Below are 20,565 nucleotides of genomic sequence, written 5' to 3'. Positions count from 1 at the left end.
CTGGCTCAGTCAGTGGAGCAGGTGACTCTTTTTTTTTCTTTTTCAAGTTTTTATGCAATTCCAGTTAGTTAACATACAGTGTAATGTTAGTTTCAGGTGTAGAGTTTAGTGATTCATCACTTACATACAACACCTGGTGCTCATCACAACAAATGCCGTCCTTAATCCCCATCACCTATTTCACCCATTGCCACCTCCCCCTCAGGATGCTTGATCTCAGGGTAGTGAGTTCAAACCCCATATTTGGGTGTGGCACGTACTTAAAAAAAAAAAAAAAAAAAAAAAAGGAACGAAGTACCGATATAGGGCCACAACCCAGATGAACCTTGAAGACTTACTACTACTGAGAGAAGCCAGACTCAAAAGGCCTCATATCGTATGATTACATTTTCACGAAATATCCAGAATAAGTAAATCCATAGAGACAGAAAGCAGATTAGTGGTGGCCATGGGCTGGAGGGAGGTGGCCACAGAGAGATTGCTTAATGGGTATGGGGTTTTTGTCTGAGGCAATGAAAAAGTTCCTGAACGAATAGTGGTGATGGTTGCCTAACATTGTACATGCCACTGAATTGTACACTTTAAAATGGTTAAGGTGGTAAATTTTATGTTATGTGTATTTTACCATATTTTAAAAAAATGTAATTTGAGGCTCAGAGAATTTAAGTGCCTTACCTACGTTTACAGCTGACATGTAGTGGAGCTGTGTTCTAATCCCAGTCATCTGGCGCCATGGATCATGTTTTTTAAAAAAATTACAGTGAAAAACTTTATTTGGGGTCATTTAGGAAATTTAGATACATTAAGCTGAAAATATCAGTATTCTAAGATCTCATTGGTGAAGCACATGCTGGTGACACAAACACTAGATCTAATCTTCACAATGACTTTGAAAGTTTCGCATCATTTAGTTTGTGTGTGTGTGTGAAATATACAGAACTTAAAATTTACCATTTTAACCATTTAAAAAAATTTTTTTTTTAAAGATTTTATTTATTCATCTGAGACACACAGATACAGAGAGAGAGAGAGCATGAGCAGGGAGAGAGGCAGAGGGAGAAGGAGAAGCAGACTCCCTGCTGAGCAGGGAGCCCGACGCGGGGCTCGATCCCAGGACCCTGGGATCATGACCTGAGCCGAAGGCAGATGCTTAACCATCTGAGCCACCCAGGTGCCCCGCATTTTAACCATTTTTAAGTGTACAGCTCAGTGGCATTAACTACATTACGTTGTTGTGAAACTCTCACTACCATCCATCTCCAGAACTTTTTTGTCTTCCCAAACTGAATCTTTGCACTCATTAAATACACAACTCCCCATTTTCACCCATTCCCCCCACCCCCTGGCAACCACTATTCTGTTTATGATACCAGGCCCCGAGCCATTGCCTGGGGTTGCAGAGAAAAATAAGACAAGGCCATGCCCCCGGTCTGTGTTTTTGTCCTCTAGTGACCTTGCCACTAGCTCTTCTTCACTGAGTCAGAGAAGTCCAGCTGCAAGACAAGAGTTCTGTTGAAGCAGGCCGAAGGGATGCCTGTGCGTGGGGAGCAGGAGAAGGAAGTCAGTGAATGAATTATGGTTGAGATGAAAGATGGAGGAAGAGATTTCAACAGGGAGGTCTGTTGGGAATGTTGAAGATGAGAATTGGGGATATAATCATTGCCTTCTTTTTACTTCAGACAATTCTGAGCAGTACGTGAGATTTTGCAGTGGAGATATGCTTTGAAATGCCAAGGGTGCTCTGCATATGTGCTGTGCCTACGTGGTGCTCTCCCATCACTCCGGAAGTGGATTTGTTTGAACGGCATAACTCAGGAGATCAGTTTCAATGGGGCATGCAGATGACTAGCTGGTTAGGGTATCGATTCCTTCTTCAAGACATTGGGCCACAAAGTGGAGGGCAGAAATAGTACAGTAGTTGAGATGTTAGGATCAGGAAAAGGTGTCATAGATATGGCTTTATTAGTTTTTTAAAAAATTAAAATAGTAATACATACTTTAAAAAAATCAAATAAGGGTGCCTGGCTGGCTCAGTCGGTAGAGTGTGTCACTTTTTTTTTTTTTAAAAGATATTTTTGGGCGCCTGGGTGGCTCAGTTGGTTAAGCGACTGCCCTCGGCTCAGGTCATGATCCTGGAATCCCTGGATCGAGTCCCGCATCGGGCTCCCTGCTCGGCAGGGAGTCTGCTTTGCCCTCTGACCCTACCCCCTCTCATGTGTTCTCTCTCATTCTCTCTCTCTCAAATAAATAAATAAAATAAAATAAAAATCTTAAAAGATATTTTTTTTATTTATTCATTTGAGACAGAGAGATAGAGAGAGCATGAGTAGGGGGAGAGACAGAGGCAGAGGGAGAAGCAGACTCCCTGCTGAGCCGGGAGCCCGACGTGGGGCTTGATCCCAGGACCTGGAGATCACGACCCGAGCCGAAGTCCGTTGCTTAACCATCTGAGCCACCCAGGCGCCCCAGAGTGTGTCACTCTTGATCTTGGGGTTTTAAGTTCAAGATCCACATCAGATGTAGAGATTACTTAAAAACAAACAAACAAAAAAACCAAATATAAACAGAGGTGGATTTTCTCTGAAGCTAATAAAGCTTAAACTTCAGGTCTGTCACTTGCATGGGCTCCTTCAAAGGCTGTGTATCCACTTTTGCAATTTTTATATTTTGTAATTTTAATTTTATATTATTTTTCCCAAAGAAAACCCCCCCAAATTGTTTACACTTCAGGCTCCACAATAGAGGGCAAAAATCTAGTGAATCCCACCATGCAGATAATGATAATTCTCCACATTTCTTCCTGTATGTGTATCAGTACATTACTTTTTACAAAAATTGGATTTTACTCTATGTACTATTTTGCAACATTATTTTTTTCCCTTCATTTTTGAGCCCCCCCCCCAACTTTGACCACAGAAACATGTGAATGATTTAAGTAGTTTAACCAGGAGTAAAAAATAACAGAACCAGACCAACAGGAGAAGGCTAGAACATGGCAGAGGGCATGGCATGGGGAAAGGAAAGAGTATGTGGATCAGTCCTCACTGTTACAGACATGCTGCCTTGGTGTCTTATGCACCTGCTTGGTGTCCTCTATCACAGTGTAATGATATAATTATCTGTATGATTTTAATTGACCTCTGTCTCTTCCATTACGTTGTAAACACTTTGGGGTGGATGGTAGCCTGATACATAGTAGGTGTTCCGTAGATATTTACTGAATAAATGCTTGAATAATTGAATGTTGAGGATTGAGTTCAAGGAAATACTTGATGTGGAAATTAGTAGGAACTCTGCCAAGAGCTTCAGATGTCCAAGAGTTGCTGGGAAGATGTGTTTCAGGAAGGGTATTGACCTTGTGCCTGGAGAACCAGTAAGGAATGGACTTCCTAACTCAAGTGTGCTACAGAATGGGCAATGCTGGTATTTTAGAAAGGACACTGGCAATTTAGAGAAGGTGTAGGTTTGAATCTTTTGAGGGGGGCAGGGTGTGTAGCTCAGTTTTTTATCTATAAATGGGACTACAAATCCCTACCTTCTGGGGTTATTATGGAAGTCCAATGAGTCAATAGATGTGAAAACCCCCAGCTTTGTTCCTGATACACAGCAGATGCCCAGTAAATTATTTTTGATTCTGAATCAGAAATCAGAGACCTATGTTTGGCCTTTGAGTAGAAGCAAGATGAAACTGAGAAGGGAGAGACCGTTTACTCCAGCTGGACAAGACTGGATTCAATTGTGCAGTGTGCATGGTTTAAGCTCTGAGATGCATCACCTCACGACAAAGCCATCTCTTACACTGATGGTTGACTTGACAGTTAGTGGCAGAGGGGAAGGGAAGGGTATACAAGGCAGTTTCTTATTCCAAGGCTCTAGTCCATCCTTTAGGTGGTGGCAATAGATGAAACCAGAAGTGATCCCTGGGGGTCTTCTCCTTCATTTGGGGAGACCCTAGCATTTTGTCACAATTGTACACAGATGATGAGAGTATGGATATTATGAGTATTTGGGTACCAGATCTTCAATTGCCTTCTATTAATATACAGGAAAGGCCTTGGAAACCAATGGTTATACAGAGAGCCCAGGAAAGAGCCATGACCCAAGGACTATAGGGTTATCTATTTTTCCTTGACATTCATGGCCCTTTCAGGTGGAGGGAGGACCCAGGACAATGGCTGCTGATCGTGATTTGGAGATGGAGGATATGAATCTGAACATGGACAGAGACATGAAAGGAGAGCTGGAAGAAGAGAAGGAAATGAGAGAGGACAGGGGAGGTAAAGATCCCCTCAAGAATAAAAAGGTCCACAGGATTGTCTCAAAATGGATGCTTCCTGAAAAGGTTCGAAGAGCATACCTGGAGAGAGCTAACTGCCTCCCACCCCCTGTGTTCATCATCTCCATCAGCCTTGCTGAGGTGAGTATGTTGGGTGGTGGGCACTAGAGCAAGTACCACTGGGGAACTGCAGAAAGACTGGGGGGAAGGAGAGGGGGCTTCGATCACATCTAGAGAAGAGACTGGATAACATGTAGGAAGAGAGCTTGGTGGTGGCAAGTTCAGCACACACAGAACTCAACCTCACCCTCTCTGGAGCCCCCTTAGGTCTTTCATATGGTCACAGTCACTTTCAGCCAAGGGTTGAGTTTTTTCAAGCAAGTTCCCTGCCCAGCAGTGACTACAATTTTCAGTGGCTTCATTTAATTTTAGTTGCTGGGGCTGTAGAAACCAAATAATCTTGGGGTCACAAATTGGTTTGATCTCATGAACCGACTTTGATTGATTGGTAAGGTCTTTTTGTGGAGCCAACACAGAAGCTAACCAGAAGAGCTATAGGCTCCCTCCAGATTTCAGTAGGGAAAAAAATGGGATCCCCTATTGATGTCTACTGTGGGCAGCATGTAGTGTGTTTTTAGACTCTGATCTCGTCAGCCCTTTTATTTTTCAGAAAGAGTACAAGGCCCAGAGAGGTGGAATGACTTGCCCAAGGTCACATTTAGTGACTGGGCCAGGACTGGTCTTCTCCTAAGCCTCATCGCACCTGCCATGATGTCTCATAAAAGAATTGGCAGGGGATGGGTATGTGTGGGGTGTGACTTCAGGGACATTAGGAAGTCTCTAATGTAATCCTCTTAATTCCCACGGATGTCTCAGTTTTCTTTTTTTTTAAAGATTTTATTTATTTGAGACAGAGAGAATGAGAGAGAGAGAGCACATGAGAGGGGGGAGGGTCAGAGGGAGAAGCAGGCTCCCTGCCGAGCAGGGAGCCCGATGCGGGACTCGGTCCCGGGACTCCAGGATCATGACCTGAGCCGAAAGCAGTCGCTTAACCAACTGAGCCACCCAGACGCCCAATGTCTCAGTTTTCTTAACAAGGACTGTATTAGGGTTCTTTAGAAAAATAGAACCAATGGGGTGTGTACATACACAAACACATATTATCTATCTACTATCTTTCTATCATCTATCATCTATCTATATCTATCCATCCATCCGCCTACCTACACATGCCATCCATCCATCCACCTACCTACATATGTATATTGAGAGAGAGGTTGATTTTAAGGAACTGGCTCATACCATTATGGAAAATAGGCAAGTTCAAAATCTAGGGTAGGCCAGCAGACTGGAGACCTAGGTGTAAGTGTTACAGTTGGGAGTCCAGAGGCAGTCATACCGGCAGAATTCCCTTTCCCTCAGATGAGGTCAGTCTGTTCTATTAAGGCTTTCAGCTGATATGATGTGACCCCATGTTATGGAGGGTAATCTGCCTTATTCAAAGTCTGTTGATTTAAACTTTGATCTTATCTAAAAAATATCTTCACAGAAACATCCAGAATGATGTTTGATCAAATTCTTGGCAAATTCATATAGCCAAGTTGACACATAACATTAACCAGCATAGGGACCTAGCCTCTTATGGCTCAGATAAAGAAAAGGCTAATGTATCAACGTTTCTGGCACACTCTATCATGTTATCCTTCCAGCCTATGGATTGGCGGGCCTACCCATGGTCCAATCAGGTGTGTGAGTGCTTGGCGAGTGTGGGAATTGGGGAATAATAGGATAAGGTCACGATACCAAATATGACTGCTGTAGCCCGTACTGTGGAGAAGGCAGTTTTCTATAGAAGGGTCGTGGAGCGGGTGCTGAGATACCTATTCTCTCACAGAAAGATCCGTTTTTCAAATAAACTTTTGGAATAAACTTTTTATTTTGGATTAATTTTAGCTTTATAGAAAAGTTGCAAAGATAGTACAGAGAGTTCCTGTATACGTCTCACTTAATTTCTCCCATTACTAATACCTTGTATTTCCATAGTACATTTGTCAAAACGAAGAAACTGACACTGGTATACTACTATTAACTAAACTGCGGGCTTCATTTGGAGGTTTGTTTTTTTTTTAATTTTTTTTAAAGATTTTATTTATTTGACACAGAGAGAGACAGCGAGAGAGGAAACACGAGCAGGGGGAGTGGGAGAGGGAGAAGCGGGCTTCCCGCGGAGCAGGGAGCCCGATGCGGGGCTCGATCCCAGGACCCTGGGATCATGACCTGAGCCGAAGGCAGACGCTTAACAGCTGAGCCACCCAGGCATCCTCATTTGGAGTTTTTAATATGTATTTCTACCAGCTTTCCCATTAATGTCCTCTTTCTTTCCCTTCTGCCCCTCCAACCCCAAGTATCGCATTCCATTTAGTTTCTGTGGCTCCCCAGTGTCCTCTCATCTGTGACAGTTTCTCAGTCTGTCTTTGTTCTTCATGACTTTGGTAGTCTGGAGGCGTATGGGCCAGGTTTCTGTAGATGATTCCCCAACCTGGGCTTGTCGATGTTTTCCTCATGATTAGATCAGAGTTGTGGGTTTTGGGGAGGAACACACAGAGGCGAAGTGCCTTTCTCCTCATGTCACATCGGGAAGTACGGGACATCCACATGACATCCCTGGCGACATGAGCCTCCATCACTTGGTTAAGGTCGTGTTTGCCGGGCTTCTGTGCTGTAGAACTATTATTGTTCCCTTTCCCTATTCTATTTCTTGGAAGCCAGCAGTGACTTAATTTCATATTAACTTGTAAGTAAAAGATGAAATGGTGGGAATGGGAAGAGGAGGGTGGAGGGTATTTAAGGGGGTAGAGAGGTTCAGAAAGAGTCTTCTTTATATTTGGTCTAGGGCTGCTCCTCATCACTGGAGGAAGTGGGATATGACCACAGTTATATGGTCAGACATTTAATGGCAAAGACGTTTAATTCCTGTCATCTTCTGAGCACACGCTGTGGAGGGGCCCACTTGAGAGCTAATCATTTGAAAGCAAGGTAGTAGTGCCCGTGGGCTTTAATAGGGCCACTCTCTGCAGAAGGTGGTTAACATTCATGTCTGCCCCTCCCTGGCAGTTGGCGGTGTTTATTTACTATGCTGTGTGGAAGCCTCAGAAACAGTGGATCACCCTGGACACAGGCATCCTGGAGAGTCCCTTTATTTACAGTCCTGAGAAGCGGGAGCAAGCCTGGAGGTTTATCTCCTATATGCTGGTCCATGCTGGGTAAGGAATGATACTAAGTTGCTGAGGTCGGAGGTGACTGCAAGTACTCCTAACCCCCAACATTTGGTCGGTGCTTTATTATTGATAAGGCACTTACATGTCAATAATACTCCTGCTGTTTTGTGTCTGAGGTTTCAGGGATGTGGTTACTCGCTCCATATCACTTGGCTAAGTTGCAGAACTAGAACCTCAACCCATTCGTGCTAACTCCAAGTCCAGTGTACTTTATATTGCATTATAACTGCCTGATACTGGTATTTATACAGGGATATTAAATGAGAAGAGACCCCATCATTACTAAACCACACGTATGTTCCCCTAGTTGTTTGATTTTGTTAAAATGTTCCCTTTAGGATATGAATCAGTCCCTCCCTCCGTACCCCTGCCACACAGTTAAAAAGAATTAATTCATGAACGCTTTGTTGAGTGTATAATACTGTTGTCCATCTGGAATAATACGAGCAACAGGCAATGCAGTGCCTGCCTTTTAGTTATAGCTTCTTACATGCTAATAGTCCTTAATGATCTTGCTCAGAACCCAGGATTCACTATGCCCACTGCAGACAGTGAGCAGCTTGCTGGTGGCCCCGTTCAGATGAGGCCAACTTCATCGGTGTGACCTACCCAACCCTGGACCTTGAAGGATGACTCTGGCCAGGGGCTAACTAGCCATCCATGGCAGGACACAGGGCTCAGAGGCTTGACAAATAAGGACAAAATTGTTCATTGCCCAGTTTCTATGGATACTTTCAGTTTGGTTTTTCATTTAACATGCTCTGAACAAATGTGGTTCCTGCACTCAAGGACTTTAAAATTATAAGGGTGAACAGTCAAATAGTAAGGCAAGGCCATATAGTAGTTACTTAACTTCTTTGTGCCTCGGTTTCCACATCTGTAAAATGGGGTAATAGTACCTACCTCATAAGGTTGCTGTGATTAAATGAGACAGGGGTTATAATGTAATTTTTGCAGTACCGGGACACATAGTAGGCCCTCACAAAGAATCCTCAAGGCTGTGTAGGACAGGCCACATATGGGGTTGTAGAAGTTCAGAATGCTTCGGGCTGAAAGTAGCCAAAAAATCTAATGGGGGCCTGAACAAATGGAGGTTAATTCTTTACCAAATAAGGAGCCCCAAGGTATGTGGTTAGTTCATCAGTTTAAGGAAGCCAAGCCTCTTGGTTCTGTGCTGGCATCTCTGCTCTTCCCTTGACCTTTGTCTTGTGGTTGCAAGTTGGTGGCTGTAGCTGGGCGTTAAAAGCAGGAAGGGGAAGGGTAGGCCCAGGTGCTGTTGACACCCATCCCTTCCGTCAGGAAAGCAGCTCTCTTACCAGTCTCCCATCGGCCAGAGCCACGGACATGGCTACCCCTCGCAAAGTCAACATGAGCTCTTCCAGCCTCACTAGAGGACGCAGACAAGCGATAAGGAAATGGATGTGGGATTAGTTACTGTAACATAAAGATGGAAAGATCAGAATGGGGATGGTTTCCCACATGACCTGGATCCAAGCTGGACCTGGAAGGGCAGATAAAATTTGGATGACAAAAGTTAGTATTTCTATTCCGGGTATATGACAGGATCTCATCCTTATGCCATTTCTGCTCTTGCTATTGCACAGCAGAAAGAACGCTGAGGGCGATTCTTTGGGGTTTTTTTGTCCTACTGGTCACTTCGTCCTCCAGCTGTTCCCAAAGGATAGGATGGGATGGCTTCCTTTGGCTTTGTTCAAATTCACAAAGGGCACATATTTCCAAATACTCTTTATGTCTGATGTCCCCGTAAGACTAGCACAACTGTCCCTGCTAGACTGTTTGTGCTGAATTACATGTTAACTTCTTGTGTGTCTCTGAAGATGACTTGGGCAGTGATGGTTGTGGCTGGGTGTGCACGTGGTGATGAAGGTAAGTAATCTGTTCTGTAGGCTATGCCCAGAGAGCCTCTGCTGGGTATTTGTTAAGTAAATTATAACGCAAAACACAATCCTGAAAGCTAATAGGAAAGCTGCTACATGTTGTGAAAGATCCAACACCTATTTCATTTTTTAACTTTTTGGTTTAATCTTAAATCTCTCAAAAAAAAAAAAAATCTTGTGCAGTGTAGCAACTAAATTAAGGATGACTATAATGTGGGCATGTACCAAAATACATTCAAAGATTCTCCAGAGATGCCTGTGGGGTTTGACAGGCAAAATAATATGACTTTTATTTAAAAATATTTTTACCTCTTTAAAAACTAGAATAAAAACCACCGGCACTTAAATATGTTACATGCCAAACTGTAGGACATGGGAGATATTAACTTTAGCTAGTGTTACTGGGTAAACTTTTTTTTTTTTAAGATTTTTTTTTTTTATTTTTTATTTATTTATTTGAGAGAGAGAGAATGAGAGACAGAGAGCACGAGAGGGAGGAGGGTCAGAGGGAGAAGCAGACTCCCTGCCGAGCAGGGAGCCCGATGCGGGACTCGATCCCGGGACTCCAGGATCATGACCTGAGCCGAAGGCAGTCGCTTAACCGACTGAGCCACCCAGGCGCCCTGGGTAAACTTTCTTTTTTATTCTGGTAAATTGTCTTTTCAACTTTTTTAAAAAAATATTTTAATTATTTATTTGACAGAGAGAGCACAAGCAGGGGGAGTGGCAGGCAGAGGGAGAGGGAGAAGCAGGCTCCCCGCTGAGCAAGGAGCCTGACTCAGGGCTTGATCCCAGAACCCTGGGATCATGACCTGAGCCAAAGGCAGACGATTAACTGAGCCACCCAGGCGCCCCTCAACTTTTTAATGTAGAACCGGGGATGGGGTTTCTCTTGCCATCTCTGTTTTATTAAAGAATATCCTAAGATTGCAAGACCCGTTGTTTATTTTTTTTAAAGATTTTATTTATTTATTTGAGAGAGAGAGAGAGAATGAGAGACAGCACGAGAGGGAAGAGGGTCAGAGGGAGAAGCAGACCCCCAGTTGAGCAGGGAGCCTGATGTGGGACTCGATCCCGGGACTCCAGGATCATGACCTGAGTCGAAGGCAAGTTGCTTAACCAACTGAGCCCGCCCAGGCGCCCGCATGACCCGTTGTTTAAAAACCTATTGAAATTTGGGGTGCCTGGCTGGCTCAGTCTGTAGCTGGGGCGACTCTTGATCTCAGGGTTAAGACTTCCAGCCCCACGTTGGGTGTGGAGCCTACCATGCGTGAATTAGGATTTTCTCAATACCGTGCAACCGAAACAAAATCAGATGCAGGGGGCTGACATAAAATGGCAATTGTCATCTAAGCCCAATTTCAAGTTTTGTTCCTTAAGCCATCCTCATCACTCTCTGTTTGATGTTGTTAGTCACTGTTATAAAACAGAACTTATAAAATAAATGTATACTTCCAAAATGTCCTTTTATCTGTTTTACATATTGAGGCTCCATGTTGAGATTTTACTTAAAAAAAAAAAAAGTCACCTAAAAAAATTAGAAAATGGAATTTGAACTAGAAACAATACACCAGTGCCTGTTCATGTCCCAATGAAATAACTGTGTGGGTTAGTCATAATATTTGACTACTGTGTTTGTCTCCGCAGAGTTCAGCACCTCGTGGGGAATCTCATCATGCAGCTCGTTTTGGGTATTCCCTTGGAAATGGTCCACAAAGGCCTCCGAGTAGGGCTGGTGTACCTGGCAGGAGTAACTGCAGGTTGGTGTCCTGAGGGTAACACAGAATCAGTGCCTCTGCACTCTAAGGAGGCAATGCACAAAGCAAAAGTAATAAACATTTAAGTCAAGATTTACTGCAGGGAACCTGATAAGCATTAGAAATAAGTTAATTAGGGGCAGCTGGCTGGCTCCATCGACTCTTGATCGGGGTCATGAGTTCAAGCCCTACATTGGGTGTAGAAATTACTTAAATAAAGCTTCAAAAAAAAAACCCAAAACCCAAAAAACTTTAAAAAGAATTAGAGTTAAAATATTTGAGATAAGATAAGCAGATAGCATATATATTGGGTAGTGACTTAACAGCCAGATTATGTGTGTCAGGCTAGTGATCTTGGGAAGTCACATGAGCAGATTTGCTTTTAAGAAAGACAGCTTGAGGGGCGCCTGGGTGGCTCAGTCATTGAGCGTCTGTCTTCGGCTCAGGTCATGCTCTCGGGGTCCTGGGATTGAGCCCCGCATCGGGCTCCCTGCTCGGCGGGGAACCTGCTTCTCCCTCTCCCACTCCCCCTGCTTGTGTTCCCTCTCTCGCTGTGTCTCTCTCTGTCAAATAAAAAAAAAAAAAAAAAAAAAAATCTTAAAAAAAAAAAAAAAAGCTTGAAGAGAACGTAGAGAAGAGCTATAAGGGCCCAAAGGCTCAGTAGAGACTAGCAACATATGCAGTGATCTCTGAAACTGGGTGTTCCTTAAGATGATCCACTTTGGCCTGAGGAGAAAATATTAGAATTCCCATCCATCCATTTATTTATTTATTGGAAACATTTTTTATTTTTTTATTTTTTATTTTTAAAGATTTTATTTATTTGACAGAGAGAGGCATAGCGAGAGAGGGAACACAAGCAGGGGGAGTGGGAGAGGGAAAGCAGGCTTCCCGCCGAGCAGGGAGCCCGATGTGGGGCTTGATCCCAGGACCCTGAGATCATGACCTGAGCCGAAGGCAGACGCTTAATGACTGAGCCACCCAGGCACTCCCCTTTTTTTTTTTAAATTAAACTTTTTTACATTGCAGTTGTATGAAATCAATGCCTAGGGGGTCCCATGTATCCTTTAACCAGTTACCCCCAATGGTAACAGCTTGCAAAATTCTAGTACAGTATCCTAACCAGGATATCCACCTTGATACTGTCAAGGTGCAAAACAAGGATTCCTCACGTTGTATTTTTATAGCCATACCCTCTTCTTTCCCACCCCCCCATACCTTCCTTCGCCCCTGACAACCACTAATCTGTTCTCTATTTCTGTAATTTTCTCAATTCAAGCATGTTGTATAAATGGAATCATATAGTATATTGCCTTTGGGATTGGCTGTCTTCACATAGCATCATTCCCTGGAAGACCCATGCAGGTTGTTGCATGTATCAATACTTCATTCATTTTAATCGCTGAGTAGTATTCCACGGTATGGATGGACCACCGTTTGTTTAACCCTTCACTCCCATTTGGGGCTATTACAAATAAAGCTGTTATAAACCTTTGTGTACAGGTTTTTGTGAAAAGAAGTATGGAGTTTTGTGAACAGAAGTTTTCATTTCTCTGGGATAAATGCCCAAGCGCACAGTTCTTAGGTTGTATGGTAGTGCCTATTGAGTTTTTTAAGAACCACCCAAAATGTTTTCCAGAATGGCTGTTCCTTTTTACATTCCACCCAGTAGTGTAGAAGTGATTCCGTTTTCCACATCCTCACCAGCATTCGTGTTGTTGCCATTTCTTATTTCAGCTGTGCTCAGAAGCGTGCGGTGATCTCTCATCATGGCCTTCATTTGCTTTACTCAAATGGCTAATGATGGTGAACACCTTTTGATGTGTATAGCCTCGTTAGTGAAATGCCTGCTCATGCCTTTGCCCACTTCCTAATTAGATTTCTTTCCTTTTTTTCCTAATTAGATTTTTTAAAACCATTGAATTCTGAGAGTTCTTTACATATTCTAGATCCCAGTCCTTTACTGAATGTGTAGTTGACAGGTATATTTTTCTCCATGTGTAGCTGTCTTTGCTACACTGTTTTAATAGAGTCTTTAACGGGGAGCAAAAGTTTTTAATTTTGATGAAGTCTGATTTATCATTTTTTCCTTTATGAATCGTGCTCTTGGTGATGTCTAAGAACTCTTCACTGAGCCCTAGGTCCTGAAGATTTTCTCTTACGTTGTCTTTTATAGTTTTATGCTTTACATTGGAATATGTGATCTGTTTTGAGTTGGCTCACTGTTGCGTAAGGTATGAGGTTTAGACTGAGGTTCTTTTGGGGTTTTTTTGGAAACCCAGTGACTTCACAACAATCTATTAAAAATTCTGTTTCCTTCATTGAATTTTTTTTTGCACCTTTGTCAAAAATCAGTCAGCTGTACTTGTAAGGCATTATTTCTGGGTTCTCCTGTTTGTTCCACTGACCGATGTGTTACCCTCCACCAATACCATGTCCTCAATACCACTGTAGCTATACTGTAAGTCTTGAAATCAGTGAGATTCCTCTCATCTTTTGCGCATTTTAAAGACTATGCATTTTTCTTTTACAAAGAGATGAGTGTCTAATTTGCTGACTTTTTTCCCCCTGTGGTAACAAATGGCTTTCAGTAGGATGCTACTGAACAGATGTTGTTGAAAAAGCAAACGCAAAATATGTTCCTTTGACGACATAATAGCATTTTTCATACAAGGAGAAAAAACATAACTGCTTTTCCGAAGATACTTACGCTCTGAAAGGGCATTTTAAAAACTAATGATTGGACATCGTTCTCTCATTGTGTGATTTTGCTGCTGGGAATGATGCAACAAGTCTTAGAAATTCACACTTAAAATGCGGGAAACAATTTCCTCATCAGTTTGAAGAGTTCTCAGTTAAGAGTTGTAGTGGGTTTTAAACATATTTTATAACACTTTCTGATTAGTTTGCAAAAACAAATGACTGATGCTAGGAAAGGTGGGAATTAACAGGTAAATTACAACACAATTTTTTTTCATAATTGGAGTACGCAGAGTCAATAATGTAATTCTCCCATTTGAAACTACATGTCATTTTTAAATTTTACATTTTGGGGGGCGCCTGGGTGGCTCAGTCATTAAGCGTCTGCCTTCGGCTCAGGTCATGATCCCAGGGTCCTGGGATCGAGCCCCGCATCGGGCTCCCTGCTCAGTGGGAAGCCTGCTTCTCCCTCTCCCACTCCCCCTGCTGTGTTCCCTCTCTCACTGTGTCTCTGTCAAATAAATAAAATCTTTAAAAAAAATAAATAAATTTTACATTTTGGCTATGACAGTGAGTAAGAGGCAATTTCTATAGAAAATAACTGAATTTAGAAGTATATATTTGTACTTTGGGGTTATATTTAATGAGGATTTTCAAAAAATAATGCTTATTTTATAAATCTGCTCATTGAAAGATTTTTTAAGTTAAAGACTATTTTTTTAGAGCAGTTTTAGGTTCACAGAAAAATGGAGAGGAAGACACAGAGATTCCCCATAACCCCTGCCCCCCCACATGCACAGTCCCCCTGCTCCCACCCATTTATCGATATCCCCCTGCAGATGGGTATTTGTTACAACTGATGAATCCTCCACTGGCACATCATAATCACCCAAAGTCCATAAAGAAGTTCACTCTTGGCATTGTACATTCTATGGTTTGGGGCAAATGTGCAATGACATGTATCCATCATCAGAGTATAATATGGAGTATTTTCACTGTCCGCAAAATCCTCTGTGTTCTACCTATTCATCCTTACCCCCACTCTGACCCCCACCCCCTGATCCTTTCACTGCCTCCATAGTTTTAGCTTTTCCAGAATGTCATATGGTTGGAATCATATAGCATGTAGCCTTTTCAGATTGGCTTCTTTCACTTAGTAACATGCATTTAAATTTCTCCCTTGTCTTTTCATGGTTTGCTAAACATTTTTTGTACCAGGGGCACCTGAGTGGCTCAGTCAGTTAAGCTGCTGACTCTTGATTTCCGCTCAGGTCATGATCTTATATATCTTATAAATAATATCTTATAAATAAATAAAATCTTAAAAAAAAAATAGGGCCATGCTGCCTCTGATCCTGTGGGGGAGAATCCTTCCTCCCTTCTCCCTAGCTTCTGGTGGTGGCCGTCAGTCCTTGTCATTCCTTGGCTTGCAGGTGCAGCCCTTCGAGCTCTACGTCCATTGTCATGTGGAGTTCTCCTTTCACATTCCCCGTCTCCTCTAATAAGGACACGGTCATATTGGTTGAGGGGCCCACTATACTCCAATATGACCTCATCTTAATTAATCACAGCTGCAACAATCCTATTCCCACATGATATCACATTTTGAGGTACTGGGGGTTGGAACATCACATCTTTTTGGGGGACACAATCCGACCTTTTGCAGGGCTCAAAATTTTTTAACTGATGATGTTACTAGCCTCCTCGAGCAGTGGGGCCAGAGAGTAGGAAGCCTTTAGGAGATAGACTTGGCAATGCTCAGTGACATAGCTCCCCAGTCGGCTTCCCTCTACTTTTGTGGAACCTGTTTTTCCACCTTCTACGTCCAGTCCTGCACACACCTGTTTTTCCTGCCCTTGGAAGCCCCCGCAGCTTGATTTCGACCTGTGGAATCAGCCCTGCCCCAGTTTCAGAGGAGAGAGAGGAGAGAACGTGATTAACCTGTTCACATCCTCTGCCCATTTTTGCAATAGCTTCCTGGCAGGTGTGTGTCTCTTTGCTATTCTGGTCTTCACACTGCTGCCTGGGTCACCTTCCTCAAGCACAGATTAGATCATCTTATATCCTTCCTAAAACACCGACAGCGCCCAGAAGAAAGTCAAAACATCTAAGATTGCTCATTACCCTCCACTATGTGGCCCCATTGCCTTTCAAAAAAGAAATTATACATAAAGAGGTTAAGGGGAGCTTGATGTAAAATGTTTTTTTATTAACTTTTTTGATGTATGATTGACATACCAAAATCTGTACATAATTAATGTATACGACTTGATGAGTTTGTAGATAAGTATACACCTGTGAAATCTTCACTACAATCTATGTCATAAACATGTCCATCACTTCTAAAAGTTTCCTCTTGCCCGCTTTCTTGCTTTGCTTTTTTTCTAGATTGCTTAATATGTCAAATAACTTTAGTTTCCCCCCCTTTACTCCTGGCAAAGTGTGGTCCATGGATTAGCTGCATTGGTATCACCTGGGAGCTCATTAAAATGCAGAATATTGGGCCCCACACCAGACCCACTAATCAGAATCTGCATTTGAACAAATCCAGAAGTGATTTGTATGCACATTAAAGACAGAAGTGCTGGTCTGCAATCCCACCCAGTGTTCCCCAGTCAGACTGATCATCACAATCTCCCGGAGAGCTTAGCTAAAGCCATCCAGATCCCACCCAGATCTACTGACTCAGAATCTCGGAGGATACGGCCCTGGCATCTGTTTTTGTTTTGTTCTGTTTTCTGTTTGGTGAGGGATAATTGACATATAATAAGCTGCACATATTTAAGGTGTATAATATGGTAATTTTGATACGTGTATACACTCATGAGACTATCACCACAATCAAGATAATAAACGTATCCATCGCTCCCCAAAAAGTTTCTTTGTGATCCTTGAGAACTGCTCTCTACTGCCCCTCCCTGTCCTTTCCCTGGCAACTACTGACCATTAGAGATTAATTTGTATTTTCTAGAATTTTATATAAGTGCAATCATAGAGTATGTACTCTATTTTTGTCTGGTTTCTGTCAGGCAGCATAATTATTTTGAGATTTATCCATGTTATTATGTGTATCAATAGTTGACTCCTTTTTATTGCCAAGTGGTATTTCATCGTGGGGATATACCACAAATTGTCCATTCTCCTTGTTGATGGTTTCCAGTTTGGGGCTATTGCAAATGAAGCTTCTATGAACATTTGTGTGTAAGTATTTGTGTAATCAAATGTTTTCAGCTTTCTTGGGTAAATACCTAGGAATGAAATGGCCGGACCCTATCTGAGGGTATGTTTAACTTTTAAGAAAACTGCCAACATTTTAAAATAGCTTTACTGAGATAGAAGTCATATAGCGTACAATTCACTCATTTAAGTATTTAATTCAATGTTTTTTTAAAACTTAATTCACAGGATTATATACCCATCATCACAATTGAATTTTACAACATTTTTGTCCCCTAAAGAAACCCTGCACCCCTCCTTACTCTTCACCCCATTCTCCCTTCCCCAGCCTTAGGCAACCACTAATCTTCTGTCTCTTTAGATTTGCCCATTCTGGACATTTCATACAAGTGGAATCATACAATATAAGGTCTTTCCTGATTGATATTTTCACTTAGTGTAATGTTTTCATTGTTCAGTGATGTTGTAGCATATATCAGTGCATCATTCCTTTTTATTAGACAATATTCCATTGTGTGGCTGTATGTTTTCTCTATACATTCACCAATAAATGGACATTTGGGTTGTTTTCAGTTTTCGACTATTATGAATAACACTGATATGAATATTTGTGTAGAAGTTTTTTTGTTGATCTCTTGGATATATATCTGTAAGTGGAATTGTTAGGTTATATGGTACAAAGTACAGTTCACCCTTGAACATCGTGGGTATTAGGGGCACTGATCCCGCTCACACAGTTGAAAATCCACATGTAATGTTTGACTCTCCCAAAACTTAACTACTAATAGCCTACTGTTGACCCAAAGCCTTACCAATAGCATAGTTGATTAATGCATATTTTGTATACATTATTACGTACTGGGTTCTTACAATAAAGTAAGCTAGAGAAAAAAATTGTTAAGAAAACCATAAAGGGGGCATCTGGCTGGCTCAGTCAGAAGAGCATGTGACTCTTGATCTCGGGGTCATGAGTTTGAGCCCCACTTTGGTATGGAGATTACTAAAAAAAAAAATAAAACTTAAAGAAAATCATAGGGAAGATAAAATACATTTTTGGTACTGTACTGTATTAGTGAAAAAAAATTTACATAAGGGTGGACCTGAGCAATTCAAACCCGTGTTGTTCAAAGGTCAACTGTAGTTCCATTTTATTTTTATTATTTTATTATTATTATTATTATTTTTTTAAAGATTTTATTTATTTATTTGAGAGAGAGAGAATGAGAGAGAGCACATGAGAGGGGGGAGGGTCAGAGGGAGAGGCAGACTCCCCGCCGAGCAGGGAGCCTGATGCGGGACTCGATCCAGGGATTCCAGGATCATGACCTGAGCCGAAGGCAGTCGCTTTAACCAACTGAGCCACCCAGGCGCCCATATTTTATTATTTTTTTAAGATTTTATTTATTTATTTGAGATAGAGGGAGAGTGAGAGAGCAGGAGCAGGGGAGCAGAGGGAGAGGGAGAAGTAGGCTCCCTAGTGAGCAGGGAGCCCAAAGCGGGGCTTGATCCCAGGACTCCAGTACCATGACCTGAGCCGAAGGCAGACGCTCAACCATCTGAGCCACCCAGGCACCCCTGTAGTTCCATTTTACACCTTCATGAGGAGTTCCAGCTCCTTCACATTCTCAACAACACTTGCTATCATCAGTCTTTAATTTTAGCTAGTCTATTGGGTGTATGATGTTATCTCACTGGGATTTATTTATTTATTTAATTTATATTTAAAAAATAAATTTTGGGGGCACCTGGGTGGCTCAGTTGGTTAAGTGAATGACTCTTGATCTCAGCTTAGGTCTTGATCTCAGGGTCATGAGTTCAAGTCCCGTGTTGGGCTCCATGCTATGTGTGGAGACTATATAAAAAATTAAAAAATAAAAGTAAGTATTTTATTTTTAAGTAATCTCTACACCCAACGCAGGGCTCAAACTCACAACCTGGAGATCCAAAGTTGCATGCTCCACTGACTGAGTCAGCCAGGTGCCCCTCTCACTGGGTTTTAATTTGCATTTCCTGACAATTAATGCTGGTGAATATCTTTTCATATGCTTGTTTGCTATCCACATATCTTCTTTGGTAAAGTATCTGCTTAAATCTTGCCCATTTAAAAATTGGATTATATTCTTTGTTATAATATAATAATGTATATTCTGATTATAAGTCCTTTATCAAATATATGACTTGCAAATATTTTCTCCTAGTCTGTTGCTTGTCTTTTCATGCTCTTAATAGTATCTTTTGAAGAAGAGGAGGTTTAAAGTTTTGATAAAGTATAATTTATACTTGTAAATTTTAGGAACTGTGCTTTCAGTGTCAGCTCTTGCACAGTTGTATGGGGGGGTCAGATTTATCTCCATATTTCGTATTTTTGATGTGCTGTAAATGGTACTATTTAAAAATTTTCTATTTCCAATTCTTCATTGCTATGACATGGAAATAAAGTTGATTTTTTTGTACATTGACCGTCTATCCTCCAACTTAATTAACTTATTATTTTTAGTAGTTAAACAGTTATCTGCTTATTCCTATCTTCTGTTGGAATTTAATAAGGCAAAATCTTGTGGGCTTGCCCATGTTATCACCACTTCCAGTATCCTCCATTACTTTGTATAATTCCATATTTTCATCTGATATTTTTTCCTTCTGCTTGAGAATTTCCTTTAATTTTTTAATTAAAGATTTTATTTATTTATTTTAGAGACAGAGAGAGCATAAGCAAGCGAGGGAGGGGTAGAGGGAGAGAGAGAATCTTGAAGCAGCCTCCCCGTTGAGCATGGAGTCCGGTGTGGGGCTCAATCCCAGAACCCTAGGATCATGACCTGAGCCCAAGGCAGATGCTTAACCGACTGAGCCACCCAGGCGCCCCACTGTCTTTCTTTATTTATAAAATTTATTTATTTGTCAGAGAGATAGCACAAGCAGGGGGAGCAGCAGAGGGAGAGGGAGAAGCAGGCTCCCCACTGAGCAAGGAGCCCAATGCAGGACTCGATTCCAGGACCTTGGGATCATGACCTGAGCCAAAGGCAGAGGCTTAACCGACTGAGCCACCCAGGTGCCCCTGCTGTATTTATTTATTTATTTATTTTTAAAGATTTATTTATTCATTAGAGAGAGAGAGCGAGAGAGGGAACACAAGTAGGGGGAGTGGGAGAGGGACAAGCAGGCTTCCTGCTGAGTAGGGAGCCTGATGCGGGGCTCGATCCCAGCACCCTGGGATCATGACCTGAGCTGAAGGCAGCCGCTTAACCGACTGAGCCACCCAGGCGCCCCTGCTGTATTTATTTTATTTTTTTTTAAAGATTTTATTTATTTATTTGAGACAGAGAGAATGAGAGACAGAGAGCATGAGAGGGAGGAGGGTCAGAGGGAGAAGCAGACTCCCCGCCGAGCAGGGAGCCCGATGCGGGACTCGATCCCGGGACTCCAGGATCATGACCTGAGCCGAAGGCAGTCGCCCAACCAACTGAGCCACCCAGGCGCCC

At 42.1% G+C, this 20,565-nt stretch overlaps 1 protein-coding gene and 1 long non-coding RNA gene across 10 annotated transcripts in view; one reads left to right on the top strand and one right to left on the bottom strand.

Moving 5' to 3' along the window:
- RHBDL2 (rhomboid like 2) overlaps window positions 1-20,565 on the top strand; it is a 40,014-nt gene that overhangs the window by 8,818 nt on the left and 10,631 nt on the right. For all 3 annotated transcript variants that reach the window (XM_081818161.1, XM_081818160.1, XM_031038281.2), the window contains exons 2-4: window positions 4,151-4,417; window positions 7,391-7,539; window positions 11,100-11,212. In XM_081818161.1, the coding sequence (XP_081674287.1) occupies window positions 4,151-4,417; window positions 7,391-7,539; window positions 11,100-11,212 (529 nt within the window). The remainder of the gene's footprint in view (window positions 1-4,150; window positions 4,418-7,390; window positions 7,540-11,099; window positions 11,213-20,565) is intronic.
- The window catches only part of LOC115944056 (uncharacterized), a 44,001-nt gene continuing 28,637 nt past the window's right edge, over window positions 5,202-20,565 (bottom strand). For all 7 annotated transcript variants that reach the window (XR_014144823.1, XR_014144825.1, XR_014144821.1 and 4 more), the window contains one exon: window positions 5,202-9,055. This is a non-coding gene — a long non-coding RNA (uncharacterized LOC115944056). The remainder of the gene's footprint in view (window positions 9,056-20,565) is intronic.

The sequence above is a fragment of the Leptonychotes weddellii genome, chromosome 4 (genome assembly GCF_054177405.1).
Source record: "Leptonychotes weddellii isolate Sample4059 chromosome 4, ASM5417740v2, whole genome shotgun sequence".
Lineage (NCBI taxonomy): Eukaryota > Metazoa > Chordata > Mammalia > Carnivora > Phocidae > Leptonychotes > Leptonychotes weddellii.
The sequence above is the reverse complement of the archived record's forward strand: the minus strand, read 5'-3'. Positions and strand labels throughout refer to the sequence as shown.